Source organism: Silurus meridionalis, chromosome 6, assembly GCF_014805685.1.
Source record: "Silurus meridionalis isolate SWU-2019-XX chromosome 6, ASM1480568v1, whole genome shotgun sequence".
In the NCBI taxonomy this organism is placed as follows: domain Eukaryota; kingdom Metazoa; phylum Chordata; class Actinopteri; order Siluriformes; family Siluridae; genus Silurus; species Silurus meridionalis.
The window spans coordinates 2,168,834-2,193,692 of NC_060889.1; the positions used below are offsets into that span (position 1 = coordinate 2,168,834).

The window sequence follows — 24,859 nt, forward strand, 5'->3', positions numbered from 1 at the left end:
GGTATTAGACTTGCAGAAGGCACAAACAAACGATACACCTGAATTTTCCAACCACATGTGGTTCATCCCAATGTGTATGAATGAGAGGGAGGACAGTGGACTGGTGCAGTTGCAGGGAGAATAGGTGGAGAAGGTGGAGGAGTTTAGGTACCTGGGGTCAACAGAGCAAAATAATGGAGAGTGTGTTAGAGAAGTGAAGAAAAGATTGCAGGCAGGGTGGAGTGGGTGGAGAAGAGTGATAGCAGAAGTGATTTGTGATAGTAGGGTATCTGCAAGAGTGAAAGGGAAAGTTTATAGGACTGTGGTGAGACCTGCGATGTTGTATGGTTTAGAGACAGTGGCAGTGAGTTAAAGACAGGAGGTGCAGCTGGAGGTAGCAGAGCTGAAGATGTTGAGGTTTGTATTGGGAGTGACGACGATGGACAGGATTAGAAACGAGTTTATTAGAGGGACAGCACATGTAGGACGTTTTGGGGACAAAGTGAGAGAGGCCCGATTGAGATGGTTTGGACATTTGCAGAGGAGAGACATAGGTATATTGGTAGGAGAATGCTGAGGATGAAGCCACCAGGAAGGAGGAAAAAAGGAAGACCAAAGAGGAGGTTTATGGATGTGGTGAAGGAAGACATGCAGGTAGTTGGTTTGAAAGAAGCAGATGTAGAGGACAGAGGTGGTATGGAGATGGATGATCCGCTGTGGCGACCCCTAACGGAAGCAGCCAAAAGAAGAAGATGTAGTTCATCCCCAAACTGTTACCACAATCTCTTTATAAGATGGTAAATTTTTCCTTCACTTGAACTCAGAGACCCAAACTTGCTCCAGCTTGACACAAAGCCAGCTCCATGAAGATATGGTTTCCATGGGTTGGAGTGGAAGATCTCTTGCTATAGAGCTCTGACCTCCCCCCATTAAACACCTTCAGGATGAATGTGAATGCTGGCTGCACCCCAGACATCCTCATCCTTATAGATTATCCAAAATATGAGTTGAAAGATTTTGAGTGGCCTGCTATAGAGCTCTGACCTCAACTATATTCCCCTGGTTGAATTGGAACGCTGAAACGCTGACTGAACCCCAGGCCTTATCAGCTACATCAGTATCTGACTTTACTAACACCCTTGTGACTGACTGATCATCTCTAAAAAAATCTAGTGGAACATCTTCCCAGAAGAGTGGAGAATATTTCAAGAGCAAATGGGGGCTAAATGTGGAATGGGATGTTCAAAAAGCAAATGTCCTCAATATTTATGTGTTAGAAGCAGGAAAAATGGGCAACCATAAGGATTTAAGGGGGTTTGACAAGGGCCAGGTTGTGATGGCTAGGCGACTGGGTCAGAGCATCTCCAAAACTGCAGATCTTGTAGGCTGTTCCCGGACTGCAGTCGTCAGTATCTATCAAAAGTGGTATAAAAGGGAACCTGTGGTAAGCCAGCAACAGGGTCATGGGCAGGCAAGGCTCATTGATGCACGTGAGATGCGAAGGCTGGACCGTGTGGTCCGTTTTAACAGACAAGCTCCTGTTGCGCAAATTGCTGAAGAAGTCAATGCTGTTGATGCTCGACGGGTCACTATTGTTTTGGCAACCAAAAGATGACCAACACAATTTCAGGCAGGTGGTCATAATGTTAAGCCTGATCGGGTTTATATTTAACTAAAGAAGCCCAAACCTGTCCTTAAGGAGTTCTATCATTTGAAAACCACTCGCTGATGCTCGCTGGCTCCATATGGACCGAACCTCACTTGAGATTACAATAGAAAGTACCAATTAGAAACCATAACGATAGATTAAGATCGCAATAAATACAAACAGCAAATGCGTGATGGCATTTGACAGACACCCTTATCCAGAGCGTGCTTCGAAGTCTGTAATGATAAATGCATTTGATTTAGTGCTACATTAGGACACTAAGAGTAAAGAAAAAGCTTTGCTAGGAGATCAGATAGTTAGAAAAAGCAAGGGGTACTTTTAATTGAAGTGCTAAGTGCTATGTACTGCTGTGTGAGTTTGATCTTGAGATGTCATTTGAAGACTGTTAGCGACTCAACTGTTCTGACTTTGTTCCACCATTATTAGTAGGTAAACTATACATTTAAACCATAGTTACATATACACTATTGCCAAAAGTTTTGGGTCACCTGGTCATAAGTACGTTATGTGATTTTTAAACATCGCCTTTCACATTTAGTCCCAATTTGCTCTTAGAATTCCCTCCACTCTTCTGGGAAGATGGTACACTAGATTTTATAGTGTGCTTATGTATTATTTGTGTTCATCAGCCACAATTGTGTTATGAAGGGTAGGTACTGATGTAGGTGAGGAGACCTGGGGTGGAGTCGGCGTTCACATTCATCCCAAAGGTGTTCAGTAGGGATGGAGCTCTATAGCAGGTCACTCAAGATCTTCCTTTCCAAAGCATGTAAGCCATATCTTCATAGAACAGGTTTGCAAGTTCAAGTGAATGCAATATTATATTTAAGCGCATTTAAAGACGTCCTGTACAATTGAGTGCCTCCAGGTTTGTGGTAACAGTTTGGAAAAGAACCACATGTAGCAGGAAAGGTCAGGTGACCTAATACATTTGGAAATATAGTGTAGTTGCATACAGATAAAATTGGCTATTAGTCAATGCAACTTACTTTCTCTACCTCTCTATCTATACTTTATTTATATCATTTTGAGTGGGCAGAATTCTTGAATTAAACTTTCTTTCGGCTTCTCCCATTAGGGGTCGCCACAGCGGACCATTCCGCATGTTTGATTTGGCACGTTTTTACGCTGGATGCCCTTCCTAATGCAACCCTTCCCATTTATCCGGGCTTGGGACAGGCATTAAGGCTTGTGCAACCCTAATGGCTGGGGTTGGTTCTCTGACCGGGGATCGAACCCGGGCCGCAGCAGTGGAAGCGCCGAAACCTAACCACTAGACCACCAGGGAACATAGAATTCTTGAATTAGCAAACCATAAAAATAATGAAAGAAAATGAATCGACACTGGAAAAACATACTTGTTATAGGCTATTTTTTGTTTCGGCCAAATATTAGCCTTCACACCGCTTAATTTCCAACTAGTGCTACATAAAAACAAGAGCGACAACAAGCTAATACAAATACAAATTCCCCCTGTTCGACACATATTGTATAACGGCTTACAAGGAGGTGTGTCCAAAGCTTTTTTTTGACATATTATTTTAACAAATATCTGGACGGATGTGTTGTGAACCAGAAAAAGCTGAAATTTAATTACGTAAAAAGTCGCAATCAACCGCAGTCAAAAGAAAAAAAATCGATAAATTTTTTTTTGTATATTTACACGAAAGCGTTTTTGCGCATAGAAACTAATTAGTAGGGCTAATCAAAATCCATATCCACTGTATTTACGCCCTTCACACTGTTTACGCGTCATTATTACAATTAAAACGCCATTCGTTTTTTCTTCCCTCGCACTTTGACTTGCGGCGTACGTGACATTCGGATTCCAAAAAATTAACATATTTTTGCACCCGCATCGTATCCCAAAAGTATTAGGACGCCTGGATTTCAAAATATATGTTGTTATTACCCGAAGCTCAATAAACATATGATTTACATTATCTGAATTGGAAGTTCTGGGGGAAAAAAGCACACATGCATCTTCTGGTCAGGTGTCCAACTCTATTATATATTTTGTCCATATAACTTTTTTCACGACTTCATTTTGGAAAAACAAGCTCCTTGACACTTTGAAGCAAATACAAAATTGCATTTAATAATTACCTGTCAAGAGAAGCACAAGCGTAACCCTATGGTTCTGGTGAGAGTGTGTGTGAAATTAGGGTTCTCTGTGGGTGTGTGTGTGTCTGTAATTCGAAAACTCTTTCCTCAGAAAGGTCTGATGTACAAGAGAATGGAACAATGAACCACATCTATCACTGAGATATAGTTCTCATAGATCCCTTTTTTTAGTGATCCTAGTCCATTGAAAATAGTTTTGGGAAGATCAGGACATTTTAGTGATTGAACGAATGAATAAATCTTTTTTAAATAATTGAGTTCATTCATTTAATCCTTTAATTACATTCATCACGTCATGTCACATGACAAAAGAACGAATAACCCGGACCAGAGGACTCATGAAATGAACTCAAATCTGCTTCCTGTGTGATGCACCACACAGCGTATATGGGAGTCAAGTGAAAAAAGAACGAACGACTTGGACTAAAAGAGTCCAGAGATGAGTCGAAAGACTACTCAATTCTTTTTTCTGTACATAACGTAGGGAAATATTGCGATACTTTGCTCGTGCACGTCCAGTAAAAAATGAACGAATCACTTTTTGAGACGAATCGTTCTTCTGAGTCAAATTAAAGGCTCGTTCAAAATGAACAAAACGACTCATCCTTAATTAAGTATGATCTCTGATTTGTACTTGTACTTCATCCAGCTCTGATGAATAGGTAGGCAGGGTATTAACTGACAAAAGCTAGCATTCATACAGCTAGCATTCATCCTTAGTGCCTGCCTGGTCAGGGTCTGCATCTAATGCGTATTTCTTATGCAGATCTTACCACAGAAATTCTCTCTGAACTCTCGTCAAACTACAAGAAGGTTTTCTGGCCACACCTAATTTTTGTTCGAAATTTGAATACAGACATTAACGTTGATATTTTGGAACGTAACCCACAAAGAGCGCAAACCCAAAGACTGTCTATAGGGGGAGCGGAAGAGCTTTTTCCAAGCTCAGAAAGTCATGAAAGTGTTTGCGAAGTGCTTAATTAATTACATTTCACTGGAGAGTCATTCACACACTTGTGAGGGCAGGAGGGAATGTAAGGCAGGGTTTGAGTAAAGAGAGAGAGAGAGAGAGAGAGAGAGAGAGAGAGAGTGAAAAAGAGACTGATAAATAGAAGGACGACGTGTAAACACACTTGAGAGAAAGTGATGTGTGTTCTCTAGCTGTGTTAAAGTAATGGAGTAGGAGACTGAGAAAGAGAGAGAGAGAGTGAGAGCGAGAGAGAGATAGAGGAGTAGGAAGTCTGAGGTGTATGGGAAGGGAAGAAGGTGATGAGTGTGCATTCACAGCATAAGTGACGTCTCTCCTCCCCAAACAGATTGTTGCTACACTGTGGATTTTTCAGTAGCAATGCGTTTAAATTAGTTTTGTTCCGCTAAGCGCCGTTTAAACGTTCTCAATCTTTCTCTCTCTCTCTCTCTCTCTCTCTCTCTCTCTCTCTCCTCTCTCTCCCTCTCTTTCTTACCACATGAGTTATTGTAGCACATGGTTTTTGCAATTACCTAAATGTAAATTAGCGTAAGGCGTGTACCATAATATCTATATGCACACCTGATCTTTTCAGCCATATGTGGTTCTTTCCCAAACTGTTCCCACAAACTTGGAAGCACACAATTTTATAGCATGTCTTTGTGGTGGTAGCATTATACCCTTTACTTGAACTAGGAGACCCAAAACCTGTTTATAGAACTAGCTCCAAGAAGATATTGTCAACATGAGTTGAAAGATTTTGAGTAGTCTGCTGTAGAGCTCTGACATCAACCCAATTCCCCTGGATAAATTGGAACGCTGACTGAACCCCAGGCCTCCTCATCTCCATCAGTACCTGACTTTACTAACGCCCTTGTGGCTGAATGTGGCATCTCTACAAAATCTGGAGTGGAACATCTTCCCTGAAGAATGGAGGTTATCATAAGAGCAAATAGAGACTAAAAAGTAGAATGGGATATGAAGCATCTACAAATGTGGACGCTTAGTGGTTAGGACTCTGGGTTACTGATTGGAAGGTTCGGGGTTCAAGCCCATGGTATCGCTAAGCTGCCACACTTTGGGGGCCTTAAACATCTGTGCTCCAGGGGTGCTGTATCACCCTATGCTCTGACCCCCAAGTTCATAACATTGCTGGGATATCCGAAGAAAGAATTTTGCTGTGACAACTGACAGCTTATTCAGGGTTCATGAATGGTCTTTTTTGTTGTTTTTTTTGTTTTTTGTTCTCAATCCCATGTGCCTCCCTATTATTTTAATACATTAAACCAGAGTGAACCTGACCAGGCAACTAAGGGACAAATGAATAACTGTAATATGGATGAACACAGGCATTTGGATTTTTGTTGTTCTCAGTTTTTACTTCTGTATTTATGTATTAAGTAATTAATAAAATGTATTACTTTATCAATCAATTCATTTATTCAGTGATTCGAAAAGGTTATTGTGGGAATGCCTGGTTGTATCTTGCAGAATCTGAAAATTCATTCTTATTCATACCTTGCATGAATGTGATTGTAGCATGTGTGTGTGTGTGTGTGTGTGTGTGTGTGTGTGTGTGTGTGCTGACAGCATGAAAAAAAATTCAAGTTGCCAAGTTTGTGTCCAGTCAGGCCAGTTTAATTCAGCTCATTTTCCCTCTGTGCCTCCGTCTGTTCCGCCAAAACACACAGTACCCATGGGGGACCCCAGGGACTTCGGACTGTGTGTGTGTGTGTGTGTGTGTGTGTGTGTGTGTGCTACAGTGCAACCTGGGAGTTAGTATTAGGAAGTTGGCAGTGTGGTGGCCAATAGAACTTGCACTCACCGATGTAGTTCAGATCCAACCTTTGCACTAGTTGACAACCCCCCAGACACACACACACACACACGCACACACACACAAAACGCTCAGAGAGATTTGCTCAGGTATTCTATTAGAAAAGCTTTACTTTGTCCACAGCTTTTATGATAATGATGAGAGAGAAAGCAGGTATGGTTCAATTATGCGCACTATCCTAATAATGAATATGAATATATGAATTTAAACACTATGCATAGACATCATTTAAATCTTTAAACTTTAAATGGCATGAATTTAGAGAATTAGTAAAGTAGGTGAGCTGAGGAGGCCTGCGATTGCAGTCAGCGTTCCAATTCATCCCAAAGGTGAGAATAGAGATGAGGTCTGGGCTCAATATAGCAAATCTTTCACTCGAACCCATGTAAAGCATATCTTCAATGAGCAAGCTTTGTGCACAGGAACATTATCATACTGGAATAGGTTTGCGTGTCCTAGTTTGAGTGAAGGGTAAATGGGTCAATTTCATGCTACAGCATCCATAGGCATCGTATACAATTGTGTGCCTTGGAGTTTGCTTTTGAAAAAGAAGTACATATGTCTGGAGCAGCCAGGTGTCCCAATACTTTTCAGAATCAGAATACTTTATTAATCCTATAGGGAAATTGTTTGGTTGCAGTTGCTCACAGTAAAAATTAGAGTTAAAAAAATATTTGTAAGAAAATATATATAAATAAATAGACATTTTAAAGTATATATTAAGTAAAATGAAATGTGTAGCAGAATGAAATGGAATTTGTAGAAGCAGTTAAAAAGATAATATATATATCTTATATATATATATATATATATATACAGTGGAACCCGGTTATGTCGATGTCCTAGGGGGTCGCCAAAAAGCATCGAGGTAACCGATGATCGAGATAAACGAAAATCAAAATGGCGGCAATATATTAACGTGCTTGAAATTTCTTTATGTACATGATGTGCGTTAATAAATGAGAATGTGCATGCACGTGTTTTTGGAGGGTTTTTTACACAACAGCATTGCCGCGATTTGTTTGATGAAGGCATGCTATAAAAATGTACATACGTTTGTTAACAACAAAAGGCATAAGTGCACCTACTAACAGCAGAGATTTACCAGTATACAATACAAACCACCGTCCATTCGACACCGTCGCTCCTTACCGAGAGAGCCGTGCTCCTTACCCTCTGCGCTCGCCGGTAAGGATTCAAGCCGAGCGCCGCTCCGTTCATCGCATAACATTTAACAAAAAAATGCATATGTGCACTTACTAACAGCAGAGATTCACCAGTATACAATACAAACACCTGTAGTATCTGTAAGGTTTGATTTTTCCGACACTTTCGCGAGTTCTTCTGCGGCTGCACAGCGCCAATCGACATAACTGACGTTAAAATTTCTAATTTTTCCCCCCTTGAACTCGAGATATTAGGGTTCCGCGACATAAAAAAAAGTCGACATAACCGATAAAAAATGCGTAGACAAAGCGAGAATTTGGCGGTTCCACTTCAAAAACGTCGACTTAATAGGGTTGTCGAGTTAACCGAGGGCGAGATAAGCGGATTCCACTGTATATATATATATATATATATATATATATATATATATATATATATATATATATATATATATATATATATATGCTTTAATTAATTGATTAAAATATTATAAACCTTAAATTAATATTTTTTAGTTGTTAATACTCTAATCAACATGTGCATTTACAAATATGGATGCTTTATTAAATACAACATAGAGCAGGATTACAAAATATTTTTGTTAATTATTGTAAAGTAATTATAGTGTTTTAAATTACATAAATCATCAGGACACCAAACGGAACTTTTGCTATGTTTCCACACGGACGGTTTTAACTGCCGCACCATTCGGATTTTGGTGCTGATTTGAGACTTGGCGCATCATTAAAATGTTTACTGATTGAAAATGACTTTTCAGTGCAATGTATTTTTGTTATATCCGAGTCAAGAATGGACGTCGTGAATAAACGTGTGTTGCAGTGAAGGTTTGGATTTGAAAGGTTTTCTATTTATTTATTTATCTATTATTAAAATCGTCCAACAATTTCGCTGCATTCGTCGCCATTCAAATTTTCCGTTATTAACTTCACTATATATATATATATATATATATATATATATATATATATATATATATATATATATATATATATATATATATATATATATACTGTATATATATATACTGTATATATAAAATCAGCACATTTCTGTACATTGTAGCAGCAAAAATGCAAAAACAGTGCCTTATAGGTAAACTATAGATGAATAATAATATAATAATTAAGGCGATATATATACTCATGTTAAAAAAAAAAACGCATACCTAGAGCTGTATATATCTAACCTGTGGTAAAGCACTGTGTCAGCACTTTCTCTGCTGCAATATACTGTATTCTATTTGTGAGGAAAAACATGGTAGGCACAAAAGCCTTCTTCTATTTTTTTTCATTTTTTTTTCATATAAAGCACAGCACAATGTCTTAAGTAGTTTTGTTTTTGAAATAACATGAAATGTGCTGAGCCAGCACAGTTGTTTAGCAGTAAAGCTTTTTTTTCTATCAACACTCTTGCCACTAAAGTAGCTAAAAGATGTCAAACTAGCTAAGGATCTGGATAACAGGAAAGTAATAGGATGCGCTTGATTAAGTTCTATTTTCTAACCTGATGAGAAAAGAATTGGCTGTGATTAAAGTAAAAGACCGAACCATGGATTATTCCTGTTCTAATATATTAGCGATTCATCATGCTAGAACCGTCTTCGATGTGTAATGCAGTGTTTGCTATCTTTAAAAAAAAAGATTTTTATGAACATCCTCCCAAACCCTAGTTATCGCTTTGTACTATAGAGCAATACTGATTTGTTGGCCCACTATATGGTGTTGGAGGTGCTCTGCCCACCATCATAATTCTTCCCAAAGGGTGTTGAGGAGCAAAATCCATCACATTTTTTCAGGAAATTTACTAGTCTGAGGTAAAAAAAAAAAAAAAACACCTCAGACCTTAGCCACCCAGCACCTATTCAGTTTCCCAGACATTATCGGAGTATCCAGAAATGGACAACCAGGCTAGGTGTTGCCTGCAGGCGATTAAATAGTTTCCTAAATAGCCTCTAGTGCAGTTCATTCCCCTGTTCCTACTGTCAAAGTGTCAAAGTCCTAGGCCAGGCATCAGAGATTGCGAAAAGAGCGTAGAATAGATTTAGCCTCATCCTGACACTAATAATTGGTGATGACAGTAAGCCCTTATTTAGGGTGATCCTGGTTGATTTTTTTGGTCAGAACTCTGAACATGTTGTTTGTTACATTAGTCAATTCCATTTTGTTTTTGTTTTCTTGCAGGCTGTCGACTATGAAAGCCGGAGCTCATATTCTTTTTCGGTGGAGGTGATGAACCCAACTGTCGACCCACGTTTCCTGCGCCGTGGGCCCTTTAAGGACCGGGCCTCCATTCGAGTGGCTGTACTGGATGCAGACGAGCCTCCACGTTTCTCCCGGACCAGGTACCTCATGGAGGTTTCGGAGAACTGCCCCCCGGCATGCACTGTTGGCCGTGTTAGTGCTGTGGATCCAGACACAGGACTCAGCAGCAACATCAGGTAAGGGGATTGATGAAGTGTAGGACCAGAGACACAAAATTGGGGTATATGCAATGCCACACAGGGCAGGCGCCATTGCTTGTAGTGTATTTATTCTGGTATTTACTGCTCTTTTTGTGGAAGGGAAGCGGGGTGCCAACCATCATCTTGCATACCACTTAGCAAATGTGTAGTTGCACCCCTGGGTAGGACTTAACATTGTGTAGCAATGTAGTAAAAGTTGTACCATTGTCTTTCGGTAATTGCGACCCAGATTCCAAGAGAATGTTTTTTCTATTTAACATCTCTGCTTTCCTTGTGGATCTGTAAAATTAGAACTTTCTGGTTCTCATTTTGGAGCTCAGCATCTTTATGCAGGATACCCTGATCAACACCAGAAGTAGTTCTTAGTCCCAAATATCCACCCAAGGATTTGTCTATGAACCCCATAGAACAATGGACCACGGAATACCGTGATATACTCCTAAGCAAGGTGCTATTCAGTTGACTTTAAGATACCATTCAAGGTTTCATACCTCACGTCATTTATGACAGAGTTTGAACTTGATAGGTCTGCAACCAAGACACCCACTGACTTACTTTTATCCAGAAACAGTGCCATGTCTCCAGCTTTCAGAGAGACCTCTCTGAGGTGTCTATCATTCTATAGACAAGCATGGGTAAATACATCAAGGTCAATTAATAGTAGAGGTTGACAGATGGGTTTTTCTTTGGCCAATGCCAATATAGCTGATACATGATGCCAATTTTTTTGGCCAACATGTTTTCTTTTGTTCCCCCTTCATCTCATAAAATCTATTAAATCTACTACAGAAAATTGCTTGAATTGAACATTTATTAAACAACTTAACCCTTTCCAATCAGTGCACTTGTTTGCAAGTTTTGGTACCCATGCTTACTTGTAGCCTAAACTACAGCTGGTTGAAGGATTGTTAACAATACAGTAATATATATGGCTAGATTAAAAACAAAGGATAAGCATTTAAAGCCCAAGTGTCACGGATACACCAAGCTGATGGTCGGCCGCTGTGCAATGTTGGGTGGTTTTTGAGCATCGGTCGGCATCAGTGTCTTCCACACCATTGGCTGTATCTGAATGGCATCAGCTGTTTTTCAGACGATTCTGCATGTCAAATCAGCAGCGGCGCTCATCAGTGAGAAAGAGAACTCTGATTGCATATTCAGCTTCGCGAATGAGCACACGACAAAAAAATGATATGGCAAAAGCAAACAACGATGGAGTTAAGAGGGAACGCTTGACAGTTGTCATTCATGCCCTTGTCTTTGCAACTTAGCAGGCAAGATTAAAAAAAGATACACGAATCTATTAGTAATGATCGCCGCAGGTAAAAACACTGTTCTCTTTATATAATCACAGTTCCAGCTCTTCCGGTTTCCCTGTTTGGATGCCGAATACAGACTACTGCCACCTGCTGGTTCGAGAGAGTTATGTAGTATCTCTTAGTATAAGAGTACAAACACGCCAATGGTGATTAATTAAAAAATAGCAAAAATCAGTCTGATCAATCAGTCGACCTCTAGAAGTCCCCTTTAGGTCTTCCAAGTTCTTCCACTGGCAGAAATCCAGTGTTTATGGAGCATGGCTCATTACTTTTGGCTCACTTTCTTCCAATGTTCAGTTTTGGCTTTAACCGAATTTTGGAAAACATCTGCACACCAGGCTGCTGCAACAAATCAGACAATAGGTCCTCTTTGATTGCACTTTTATCTAGCACATGTATTACACTGGTTTCCTAAAAGTTTTTATGCCTGTATCACAGTGTCACTGTTTGTCAACCATCCCCTGCATGTCTTGCTCCTACCTCACCTTAGTGTTTGATTCACTCTCTCTCTCTCTATCTGTCTTAGATACTCCATTGATCCACAGTCAGATCCAGAGGCTTTGTTCCGGATCGCCCCAGACACTGGGCTTATCACAACAACAACAGAGCTGGACCGCGAGCATGAGCAGTGGCACAATATCACCATCATCGCCACACAAAGAGGTAATAACCAGCCTTCGTCTCTGACACACGGTTTGGATGTGCAGTGCACAGAATATTTGCATATCAACAAAATGAAGTCAACTGGCAGCAAAATACCCTTTTTTTTTATTTGCAGGCGACTGCAAGTGGTCCTCTGTGGTAGTCCTCTAACTGCAATATGTACACCATATAATGTGTAAATGATGAATTTTAAAATGGTTACCTCTTTGAGATTTATTTACAGCACCGATTCTTAATTAGAATTGACCTTGGGGGGTGGGGCGGGGGATAGGAGATTATTACATAGTATTGATTGTTTTTTATGAATTTTTCCAGGTTTTCACATACCACTTGTGTGCATTTCATTTGATGCAAAATAAATAAATAAATGTTGGGCAAAAATGAGAGCAGAATCCACTTCTTTTATCTGTCAAAGTCTGCTTATAAAAAGTGAGGATTTATTATTTCAGGCAGAAGGAACCTATTTCCAGTAATGTGCTGCAGCATGCTTTAATCTATAACATGTTAGTCTAGGTGTGTGTTTGTGTGTGTGTAAGAATGTGAATACTGTCCATTCCAAACTGGAACGTCTGGCACTGAATGTTAATATGAGGAGATCTTCAGAGGAGCACTTCCTTAGACCCAGAATCAATCAATTAAGTCTGAGTATATGACAGGGCCATACTGTCCAAGACAACAGGGCATGAGCTAGTCATTTGATATGACAAGCAATAATCTGAAAGGGAAGAAATGATCGAAGATCTCCTCAAGTCTGTTTTCGTAAAAGTGTCACACTCTGGCAGTATTCCAGCCAAACTGTGTAGCAACCAGACTCTCCTTGTGACCATACATGCCCGGCCTGATTGAACTGGCCTATTGATTTTTCACTAGCCAGCCAAAACAGTGCATTATACCAGTGGTGTCAGGGGCCTTAAAGTATGGACTTTGGATAAACTCAAGGTGATGGCAGGCCAGCAAGGCCTTTGCTATCCGATTCTCTGACTTACGTTTTTGTCCATGAAAATATATTCAATTATTCCCAATAGTCCATTCTATTCATTACATAGTACAAGGTTAGGTCAGAGTTTCTATCAATCAGATTTCAGACATCACATGCTGCAGAGTCAAATGCATCTGTCTGGTCTTCTCAGTCAGCACCTGAAACCTAAGGATTTGTCTATAAATCCAATGTCCTGAGAATAAGGGAACTCTGTGAATTTGAGTAGTTTCAGAATACTGTGAACTACAGCTAAGCAAGGTGCTCTTAAGTTGGTTTCGAGATTCCTCTCTTGGACTACCATCCCTAGAACTAGAGAGCTCTGCAACAAAGATACCCATGGAATTAAAGTATTGGCCAGAAAGAGGACCATGCCTTCATCTTTGATGAGCCCTCCCTGAGATGTCTATCATTCTGTAGACAAGCTAAGATGAATACACCATGGTCAGTTAGGAGTTCCCTTTAGGTCTTTTAATGACTGGCAAAAGCCAGTCTATGGGGTAATTTGAAATTAGGTGAGATGCCGTATCTGTCTGGCCTTCGCAGTCAGCAGCTATGAGCTCATATTGCAAATATACTCCATGTTGCATAAAGCTGTTGCTTTAACCAATCAGACTGCAACTTAATCCCTCCGAGGCCCTCTGGAAGGCTCCCAATCATGTGGCTATTTTCACATCCTTTGATTGAACGGTCAGAGAGTGCACTAATTGGGGCCCTCAAACTGCATCTGTAACAAACTGCACATGCTCAGATATATTTGATTGGAATAAGTAGGTGTTTTTTCGTTTAACAATGGCTTACTGAGAAGAAGAAATTGATTCGGTCACAGATATATTTACTTTTACATGACAGAGTTAAGGTGGGATATTATGAGAAAAGGTCGAGCAAAGTAGTTCAAAACAGTTGTTGAGGTTTGTTTTCTTTCCTGTAAAATTTGCAACAAAAGCATGCAAGTGCAAATCCCCAGAAAAACCTTAATGCATGGGAAAAATGCATGAAAAACCCAGGGTCATTTTATGAGGTTAATATCGATGCTTCTGCTAGAGATGATGTATGTGGGAGGTGTGGCTACAGTGAAAGGAGACTTGTTGAATTGTGTTCATTGGGTTTCTTGCTTTAGTAATGCCATTCATTCTCACTCTATGAAATTACTGTCTGTGATGCAGCTGTTATTCTGAGTTTCTGTATAATAGTGATGGTTTCTATAGTTGTAGTGTCATAATGATGCTATTAAGAGGTGGATTGACTGAGGAAGGCTTAGGTGTAAAATGCACGGCCTGCCACTCGCTAAAGGTATACATGAAGAAATGAATCATAGGTTTGCAGAAAACGCATTAACCCATTAGGTAACAGACAAGTGACACGGCAGGCATAGAGGGAAACCCCAAAAGCACAAAGGGGGACATCCGTGATACTAAATGCCTAGTAACCAAATACCACTTCATTGTTCTGTTACATCAGATAACCCTAGCCAAGTTTCCAGAGCTCTGGTTGCCATACAAACGCTAGACCAGAACGACAATGCTCCGGAGCTGGACCGACAGTACACGACGGCCATGTGTGACTCCACCTCCACTGGACAGGTAAGCCGAATCACCAAATATAAGACTAATAACTTTCTTGTTTACTTCTATATTCATGTACATATATCGTTTTGCTGTAGTAGGAAAATAATCACCGCTATATCAATATGATACACCCAAACATTACTTTTAATTACACCATGTCTTGTAGTGTGAACCTCCTAATTATCACAAAGAAGGAGACTTTTTACATAAATGGTAAATATTTTCTTCTAGACAGCTTAGTTTGTTGGTGTAATTATAATTATTAGCATATAATGAGTGTGTTTTAATCATATGACCCATACACCAAGATTTTTCTCTTTATAAATCCCAACATCTATATCAGTCCCTGTTTCTTATCTCACCTTTTTTTTTTAATCCCCCAACTAATTGAATATCTTCTTCACTGTTTGTTTTGCGATTTGCTGCTCGTCTCACTGTGTCATGATATTTTCCCACATGTTTGGTTTTTAATTGGGCTCCCATGCCTATCTGCTCAGCTTCCTGAGCACATGTCTTTTCCCAGACGTTTCATCCGCATTCATTTCTACAGCTCCTTTCGACTTTCAGAACGTCTGCAACAGGAACATGTCCTGGACTTTGAGATGTCCAAAGCTGCTAATGTGAATTGACGCTCTATTAGTTTTCATGCTTTATGTAAAAAAATGCAAAAGAAAATAAAAAAGCTTTCCCGCCTGCATAGTGTCAAGTCGAGTCAAGTTTTTCTATAGCGCTTTTCACAACAGACATTGTCTCAAAGCAGCTTTACAGAATTTAACAGTTTAGGTGAACGATGTGCATTTATCCCTGATAAATCCCTGAGCAGCCATGGCGACTGTGGCAAGGCCCTTATATGTTATGAGGAAGAAACCTTGAGAGGAACCAGACTCAAAAGGGGAACCCAACCTCATTTGGTTGATATCAAGAGTGTGATTATAAATCTTTAAACAATACAGAATACTGGAGAGTGAGTACTAACATGAGCCCTGGAATTTGTGAGTATGAGTAATGTTTCTACAGTCTTTCTACAGTCTTATACAGTCATTTGAGATTATGGAACCTGAAGATACTGTAAGAAATACAGACTGCCTCAACCCAGATTCCACCCTACACTATATCAAAATAAGCTCATCCGCAAAACGGCTTACATTTCACAAAAGTAGTTATGTAGAATTTCAGTTGTATCAATCAGAATCATAGACTTAATTTAATCAGTCTGGGAGAAGCAGCAAGCCCCAAGGACTATCTCTAACCAAAAGGTATCTGAGACCATGATTATCATTCACACAATACCCCTTCCTGACCTGCTCGGGGGCTGGCACCAGCAAAGGTGCGAATACCGGTGATTACCACCTGCTGACCTCTGCCCCCAAGAATGGTCTTCCCCAGCCTTTTGTCTCCTCACACATGTCCTATATCTAATTTACATTTAAAGGATAACTCCGGTCTATACTTCAAAGGGGAAGAACAATATAAAATATCTGGGCAGAGTTCACTCTGGGTTCTTTCTGACTCCGATGAACCCAAAGTGCTTCATGTATTTTGTCACTGCTACGCTGTTATAAACTTCTTCATTACGATCTTCGTTGTCCTCATCATTTTTTCTTACAATACTGAGCAACTCATAAAATAGCTCAACATTTGGGATCATCATAGATCCAACACCAACTTCTCCATGCCAGAGCCTTTAAACACTTAAAGAGGTCCAATGTCCAAACATGAAATGGGATCCAAATGGCGCTGGTACGTCTCTAGATGGTTGCCTGTTCTTCAAGCTTCTGAAACACATTATGTCCTGTTTTGAAGGGTAGAACGTTGATGCAAGATGGTAGGGGGTAAGGGCCTGTGTGAGTCTTTTGGAATAAAGATACCCTATATGGACAAAGGTATTGGGACAACTAACTAAAGTGGTATATCTTAAATGGCCTGCTATAGAGCTCTGACCTCAACACTATTGAACACCTTTGGGATGAATTGTAATGCACCCCATGCCTCCTCACCTCACCTACATCAGTACATGACTTTACTAACACCCTTCTGGCTAAATAAATCCCCACAAATCTCCACAAGCACACTCCAAAATCTATTGGATCATCTTTCCAGAAGAATAGAGAATATTATAAGAGCAAATGGGGACTTAATGTGGAATGAGATGCTCAAATGATCAGGTGTCTACAAACTTTTGTCCAAATAATAAGTGTTTAAGCATAAGGTAAACTTGTATATGGATTTAGATTCATTTAATTCATTCATTCGCTGTCTCATCGTTAGAAATGCACCCTTAATGCAATAGGATCCCTCACCAAAGGGCAATTTATTAATTCTAATGAGGTTAATGCTGATAGCTGGCATGAATCTAATATGTATAAACGACCTTAATATCATCTCTCTCTCTGATTCTATTGCTTGCTTGTTTCCTTCATCGCTCTCCTTTGCCTCTGTCCCTTCCTCCCAGGTGGTGCAGGTCTTGAGAGCAATTGATAGAGATGAGGGAGGCAACGACAGCACTGTGTACTTCAACATCCCTCCGGAGTCCAGCACCGCGCTCAACTTCAGCATCCGAGAGAGCGGAGGTGTGCCTTGTTTTCCACCTGGTCTAACACTCTAATATCAAGTATCTCTCCCCTTTATCTTTTTCTCCCTTACCTGTTTCCTGTCTCTGTATATATTTCAGACTACCTTTCTGTCCTCCTCTGTGTCTCTTTCATGCACTACTACTTTGTTTGTCTTTGCCACATATATCTTCTCCTGGTGCTCAGAAAGAATACGCTCTTTACACCGTTCAGACTCAATGGTCTGAACAAATGTAGTCCCAGGAGCAATAGAATTAAACTTCACTTGACTGAGTTTCGTGGAATTAAATGTCTATCACTCTCCATTTGAGCTTAAAATGGAGCCTTCCGGGGATTTTTTTTGCTTAGTTTAAAAATCTAACCATCTATCTCTGTGTTTCCTCTTTTCCTTTTTGGTTGTTTTTCTCCAGGTCCCACCGCCAGCCTGGTCCTCGTCTCACCCTTGCAGGCGCTCTCACGTTCTTCCACTTCCTCCCTGACACTGCACGTTCCTCTGGTCCTCAGAGACGTATCATCAGGCCTGACGAGCACGGCGACCGTCACCGTGTCAGTGTGTCCCTGTCTGAGAGGAGGCGCCCGAGCCGGCGAGAAGGAGAAGCAGAGCGATGCGGAATGGGAAAGGGAGACCATCTGTCTACCCCAGCACTCCTCCCTGCCTTCTCCGGGTCTCAGCACAGCAGCCTTGCTGGCCATTTTAGCATGCGGCGCGACACTTTTGGGTAGGACCATAAAAAAGATCATATAATGACTAGTCATTTATCCGTGTGTCTGTCTGAGTGCTTGTTGTTCTAATGGCCTATTGGAATCATTTTTTTCCGTCTCTCTTTCTCCCTTTCACTCTCTCTCTCTGAAGCACCCTGCAATTTTATAAAAAAAAAAAAAACATGCATCAAACTACAGACAGTATGTATTCCATTTTATAAAGGACAAAAACACTGATTCTTCTTATTATTTTCTTTCTTTTTTTTTCCATTTTCCTTTTTTCCCCCTCTCTCTTTAGCTGTCACTGCTCTGTCTCTGTCCCTGCGCAGACAAAAAAGGGACTCGCTTTCTCCTCTAGAGGAAGACGATGTGAGGGAGAATATCATCACGTACGATGACGAGGGAGGTGGCGAGGCTGACACTGCTGCTTTTGACATCACTGCCTTGCAAAGCGCCCCCCACAGTGCTCGTAGGGGATACAGAACCCTTGACAGTAGGAACATGTGAGTCAGTACCTATAGATTTATACCCGTTCTCCGTGAAGACACTATTTTAACTAACGCTCCTTATATTCTCTCATCAGACGTCTCTCTCAACGCGGCCAGGATAAATCGTGCACATACAGCAGCTGGGCCCAATCAGGAGCTATGGATGGTGCGCAGTACCCAAGCCAGACTCCTTTATATGGCCGGTTGTGTTACAGCAGCCAGACCCTCCCAGTGCAACGGCGATCACAGGGCCCATATGAACCTGGCTTGACGGAACTTGGATATCGTTTCTCTGCTGGCCAGCCAGATCACTCCCTCGTAATCCATAACCAAGGCGCAATGGTGGGAGCACTTGAACCAGGAACATTGTACATGGGGCCTAGCGAAGTTGTGAATAGCTCTAGAGAGGGAACTGCATCCCAGGATGGAGCCACTGCATCTGAAGAAGGGACTCCACACAAAATTGATATCAAGGAAGATTCGGGAAGTGATGCGCAGCGCAGCCAGGAGCTTAACTGGGTAACAAATTATCTCCTTTCTTACAATAAAAATCCTGGTTATTTTTATATAATATTGAAAATTTAACAACTTTAGATAAATATAAATTTAAACCGACCATCCATAACATTATGACATTATAACCTTATGAACAGTGAAGTGAATAACACTGATTATCTCTTTATCATGGTACCTATTAGTGGGTGGGATATATTAGGCAGCAAGCAAACATTTTTTTTATTAAAGTTGGTGTGTTAGAAACAGGAAAAATGGGCAACCTTAAGGATTTGAGTGAGTTTGATGAGGGCCGAATTGTGATGGCCAGACATGATGCAGCTTATGGGGTGTTTCTGGTCTGTAGTGGTCAGTATCCACCAAAAGTGGTTTAAGGTGGGAACAGTGGTGAACTGGCAACAGGGTCATGGGTGGTTGAGGCTCATTAATGCATGTGTCGTCCGATCCAACAGATAAGCCACTGTAGCTCAAATGGCTGAAGAAATTAATGCTGTTAATGCTTGACGGGTGAGGACTATTTTGGCAGCAAAAGGGGGACCAACACAATATTAAGCAGGTGGTCATAATGTTATGCCTGATCGGTGGCCATAAAGTTATGCCTGGTGGGTGTATATAGTTTCCTGTAATAATTTTTTTCTCTTTGCTTTCTAATACTCACCCCACCTTACCAATCCTTCTCCTTTTCCTTCTCCTTCATTTATAAGCGTAAGCTCATCCTGACCCGCTTTAACCTTCCTGCTCCTCCCCGTTCCCAACAGGTGCAGTCTGATTCTGCTCCAAGGGAACTGGTGCTGACTAGCACAGGCACACTCACCAGGCCCGGGGTTTCAGGTGGCTGGTTGTGTGATTCAGCCACACTGCCCATGGCAGGTCGGCGCTCGTCACGTGCCGGGCTCTCACCAAAAAGGTGTGCAGCTGGCTCGGCAGAAGGCACAGATGGAGCAAACAATACCATGCAATCTGTCAGCCGTAATTACACCACTGTCCTGCAGGGGGAGCAGCAAAAGGACTACACAGCAAGTTTAAACCAAGGAGGATTAGAGATGGGAAGTAGTTTTGTGGTGGCGAGGCCAGAAGGTGGGATTCCGTTGTGTGTCGCAGATAGTACGGGCTATGTGGCTGACTGGAGGGAACGGGTGGGTATGGGGGCTTACAGCCTGGGCAGGAGGGATATGATGCCCCAGCTGCTGCCCTACCCTGGGCAGGGTCGAGGAGCATTTGGAGGGATCCTAGGATATGGAGGAGCTTGGCCTACAGTGCCTGAAGCAGCAGGAAGGGGCATTCAAGGAGGAAGCGGCCAGTCCTTGGCCTTAAGAGTTGGCGAGTTCTTGCGGCTACGCCTGGCACAGGTGTCCTTTGATCCAACGCAGCCGCCGTATGACTCGGTGCAAGTGTATGGCCTTGAAGGCACAGGGTCACGTGCTGGATCACTTAGCTCCCTGGAAAGCGAAGGAGAGAAGGATGCCAACAAGGAGGAGTGGGGAGGTGGGCTGGAGGAGTGGGGGCCCCAGTTCCACAAACTAGCCCAACTCTTTCAAGAAAGGGAGAAAGAAATCGAGGATGAAAGCGAAGCAGAGACACCCAAGAAACAAAATGACAAGGAAAAAGATGAGCAGTCTGGAGATGAGAGGAAAGACAAAGACTGAAAGCTAGAGTACGGGATGGTGTAAGGGTATGGTCGGGAGAAAGGGTATGGTGTGAGTAAGCTGCAACCAGTGCTGGAGTAATAGGTAAAAAAGGAGAAAGAACGAGAGGAAGATATATAGGAAAAGTAATTGAGAGAGACACACGAAACAAAGGTGAGCTAAATAGAAAGCGAGAGGAAGCTACAGAGTGAGTGATTGATGCAATTTAAAGCAATATGTGTCAAAAAGCAGAACAGAAGTAGAGAGACTGAGAACACTTTGTTTTTCTTCAGAGTATTTACCATTCTCTAAGTGTTGCAAGCAATGGTTGGAAATGTCCATAGTATCTTTTCTATTCACAATTTGTGAGAATGTGTGTATGAGAGAGAAAGAGTGGTACTGCAGGTGACTCATGTTTTTGGGGCAATGTGCAAGACAACACAACCACCAGGGAGTCTGGGGTGGGGGATAGGCTATCATATAACAGCTGATAAATACAAAATAATACAATAGTGGTGAGAAAGAAAGAAAGTTTTTGTTCAGGGGTGCTGGAGTAAATTTGTCTGCTCATTGTTTTGAAAAAACTATACAAAAAGAAAAGCTAATCATCTTACTTTCTACTTACTTTGATGCCTTTTCAATGCAAAACATCTCGACTTGGATTCAAGACGGACCCACAAGAGTTCATGTTTCATGTTTGGATTTCAACTGCCATATTAGAAACCTAAAGCATTTAAAATGCATTTAAATGGGGCTGCAGTTGTAATGTGGTATCATGTCACTGTCCCATTGTTCCTGGATTTGTGTATACAATATTGGAATTACAAATCTTATTTTTTGTACATTTTCCAATTGTTTGTTGATTCCTGGCACTTTTTTTCGAACAGCAATTATTTAACGTGCAACATATCGTCCGATTCCGGAACAATTAATGTAGAGAAATGATGTCAAGAAATTTGAACTGGCACAATTCCTCAAGAGAAATCAGGCAGGATGCAAAACTCTGAGCTGGAATGCACTTTCATATGGGACCCTCAATAAAAGACAATACTGTTGTTGTTTTTCCATATACAAAAAAGAAAGAAAATCAGAATAAATATTACAACATTGTATGTAAATGTAAATATCAAAAACCATGGTGTGAAGTGATTACTGAGTACTGAGTGAGTACAGTAGTATTCAAAAAAACAACATGCAAAGTCATTTTCAAATAAAAAGAAAAAAAAAACAGAAAACTGAAGGAGATAAAAGATTAAAATGTCATGTCGGATTACGGCTCTGAGGGATGAAATCACCTGCGAAGGAATAAACTGAACCGAGCGGACTTGTCTGGATTATTTGGGATTAACTCTACTGCAGGGCATCAAGCCCAAATGGAATCCTGGACTGATCTACCTGACTATGCTGGAAAGTAATAATTTTTCAGAAAAAAGGAATAGTTTGCCCCACAGCTAATGAGTGTCTGGGGATGTTTTCGAATGCCTTCAAATGTACAGAATTTTGACAAATCATCTAAAAAATGGACATGTGGATGTAGCCATTTTTCCATACTCTGTACAAGGGTGAACATACACACATACGCATTCACACACAGAGGTTGCATCATAACAGAATACCAGTAATTGCATTACCTAATCCAAATATGTTGAGGAAACGCCTCGTGTTATAGTGTATATTGGGTATGGACTGTGATTAGGTCAAGGGTTACTGCCAGGAGTGTAAGAATGGCCTTAAAACCTTAATGTGTGCAGGCTGAAACTTTTCTGCAAGGTCACAAAGTGATTTATGGCTATTTGTTTTGGCAGGATAGTGGTACAGCAGGTAGCATGTACAGTAGATGCATATTACCAGCTTATGCTCACCCCCAACTTTATAAACAGTGGCATGGTCAATTGACCAATTCGCTAAAGTGTGTTACAAGAGCTTGTGCAGAAATTCTAATCTGCAAGGTGAAACCCCAAAGTCATCAGGCCATCAGCAGATATCAGGCAAACTAAGTGCCAGGATGTACAATTCTCCCACTCTTTTTTGGATGTAGCATCGGACTGTATCCTGGCCTAGATGTCCTACCATTGGACACATGTCCAGCATCCCCACAGACTCCCATTTACCTCACAGATTTCACAAGCTGCCACTAGAACATCATTCATTTAGTGCTTCCAGAGAGACCACAGGCATGTGGCTCAGCCGGATCTGCTTGTGATCCATCATGTTAGCTAAACGCTGTGCCATGGACTTACTGTACCTGTCCAAATCCTCCTTGAAAACTTTTAATGAAATGCTTGCCCTGTAAAATGGTGCATTCCTTGTGAAACATGATGTGTATGTGCTTGGGGTGGTGCACTATCAAATCCCACTTGAGACTTTGCCCTTTCAAGAATCATTGCTAAGGCAGCACTAATGCTCTGGGTTACTAATCAGAAGGGTGAAAATTCAAGCCCCAGCACATCCAAGTTGCCACTGTTGAGTCTTTAAGCAGGGCATTTAATGTTCTTTGCTTCAGGGGGGACTGTACCATGGCTGAACCTGCTCCCCAATTTACTAACAAGGTGGGATTTGTGAAGATAAGGATTTTACTGCAGCATAATGTAGGGACAAATAAACCTTTCTTCTTTAGGGCATGTCTAAAATTGGATGTGGCTTAGCCTGAGAGCAAGGGAGTAATAATAATGCATCTTATGCCTAAAGAAAAACCACTTCAAAACGATTCCAGGATTTGGACATGTCGGCAAAGCTGAAACGAACTAGTTCCAACCGATAGTTAAGGATGCCCACTCAGTCTTGCTGCTTGGTTAGATGACGGGGGGGGGGGATCCTGACATATTTGGAGATAGAAGGCAGAAAGGTCCAATGCCTTAACCACTGATCTACCACTTTCCACCTCCCACCTCAAACTTGTTGCCTATGGATTTTAATGTTGCATTTTCAAGCCACTGGCATTGGCGTTAAATTAATGGTACCAACCAATTCTAAAAATAATTAATAAAAAAAGTTTATATTGTAAAATCATGCAATGATGATAGAGCACAACATGTCTTTACAGTGACTTTTCTGAGTATTACGACCAACCCTGCACATACATCAACACTCACACTCAAACACACTTACACATACACCTTCTCAATGTCCTGTGTGATTTGATCATTAAGTGGGACATATTGACTCAGAGCCACTGTGACTGGGTCAGACCAGATCTAGATCCACTGTATTAGTGTACAATCATGATAACGGGTAGAGGAGGAGGCCGAGCCACTTCAACCCCTCACATCTTTTATTTACCAAACAGTTTCCATTTAATGGTTTCAACCAAAACAGTGCTCCATTTCTTCTTCTCATAGGAACGCTACCCAGGTTTTCATACATTAGCAATACCTTCGTTACAGAATATTCGCTTGTCATTTCAACTAGCATTGTGGTTAGGACTGTCCAAGGAATTTACTTTTGTCCAAGGCTTGTCTGTATCACTAGCCACAATGGCTCTGCCTCCTTTTTGTTTACCCTCATTATTGACCCTGCTCTATGCAGAGTAATATTGAAATCTCACAATGCCATATGAAACAGATTGAAGTTTATTTATTATATGATTCTGTTGTATTTTCTCTTTTATTTTTTGTAAATTAAAAAAATACATGTTTTGAGGGATTTTTTTGGGGGGTGTGTGCTTAAATAAATAATTTCTTAAATAAAACTAAAAAGAAATCTTCCAATTGTCCCTTTTGAGGTATTTATTTTTGCTGGCAAAATGTTCTATTTATCGATCTGTCCGTCGGTGTGTCTGTCTGTCTGTCTATCTATCTAATAATTATGATACTCCAGCTACTGAGATCTACTTGGATGCACTCCAGGCAATGTCAATGCTGGAAGACTCCTATAGCGAACAGTGTGTCCACACCAATCTCTTTTTCTACCCATCTCTGACAAAACAGAACGTCGATATTAGAGCACAGGCAAGGCGTTCAGAACTTTAAATAAGACAAACACTGTCTCTGAAAGTGTAACGCAGAGATAGAAAGATATGAGTCACGAGAAATATATCCAAAGAAATAAAATGTCATGTATCATATCTATCAAATCACTGTTGCTTTCAATATGAAATTACAGCTGACTTATCGAATAAAATCGTAAAGGTTGACTGCAGAGCGGGACAGATTATATTGGTATGACAAAAAAGGAGCCTGCCTTTTTAAAATAAATTATTACAATGCTGAAA

The 24,859-nt window shown here is 40.9% G+C and overlaps 1 protein-coding gene across 3 annotated transcripts in view; it reads left to right on the plus strand.

Annotated features, from left to right (window-relative positions):
• LOC124387626 overlaps positions 1–24,332 on the plus strand; it is a 152,003-nt gene extending 127,671 nt beyond the window's left edge. For 2 of the 3 annotated variants that reach the window (XM_046852056.1, XM_046852055.1), the window contains exons 7-14: positions 9,945–10,201; positions 12,071–12,207; positions 14,645–14,766; positions 17,204–17,321; positions 17,732–18,040; positions 18,322–18,526; positions 18,607–19,030; positions 19,729–24,332. In XM_046852056.1, the coding sequence (XP_046708012.1) occupies positions 9,945–10,201; positions 12,071–12,207; positions 14,645–14,766; positions 17,204–17,321; positions 17,732–18,040; positions 18,322–18,526; positions 18,607–19,030; positions 19,729–20,670 (2,514 nt within the window). In that variant the 3' untranslated portion in view covers positions 20,671–24,332. The remainder of the gene's footprint in view (positions 1–9,944; positions 10,202–12,070; positions 12,208–14,644; positions 14,767–17,203; positions 17,322–17,731; positions 18,041–18,321; positions 18,527–18,606; positions 19,031–19,728) is intronic. The other variant, XM_046852057.1, reaches the window with a different exon arrangement.
• Positions 24,333–24,859: the final 527 nt, after the last annotated feature.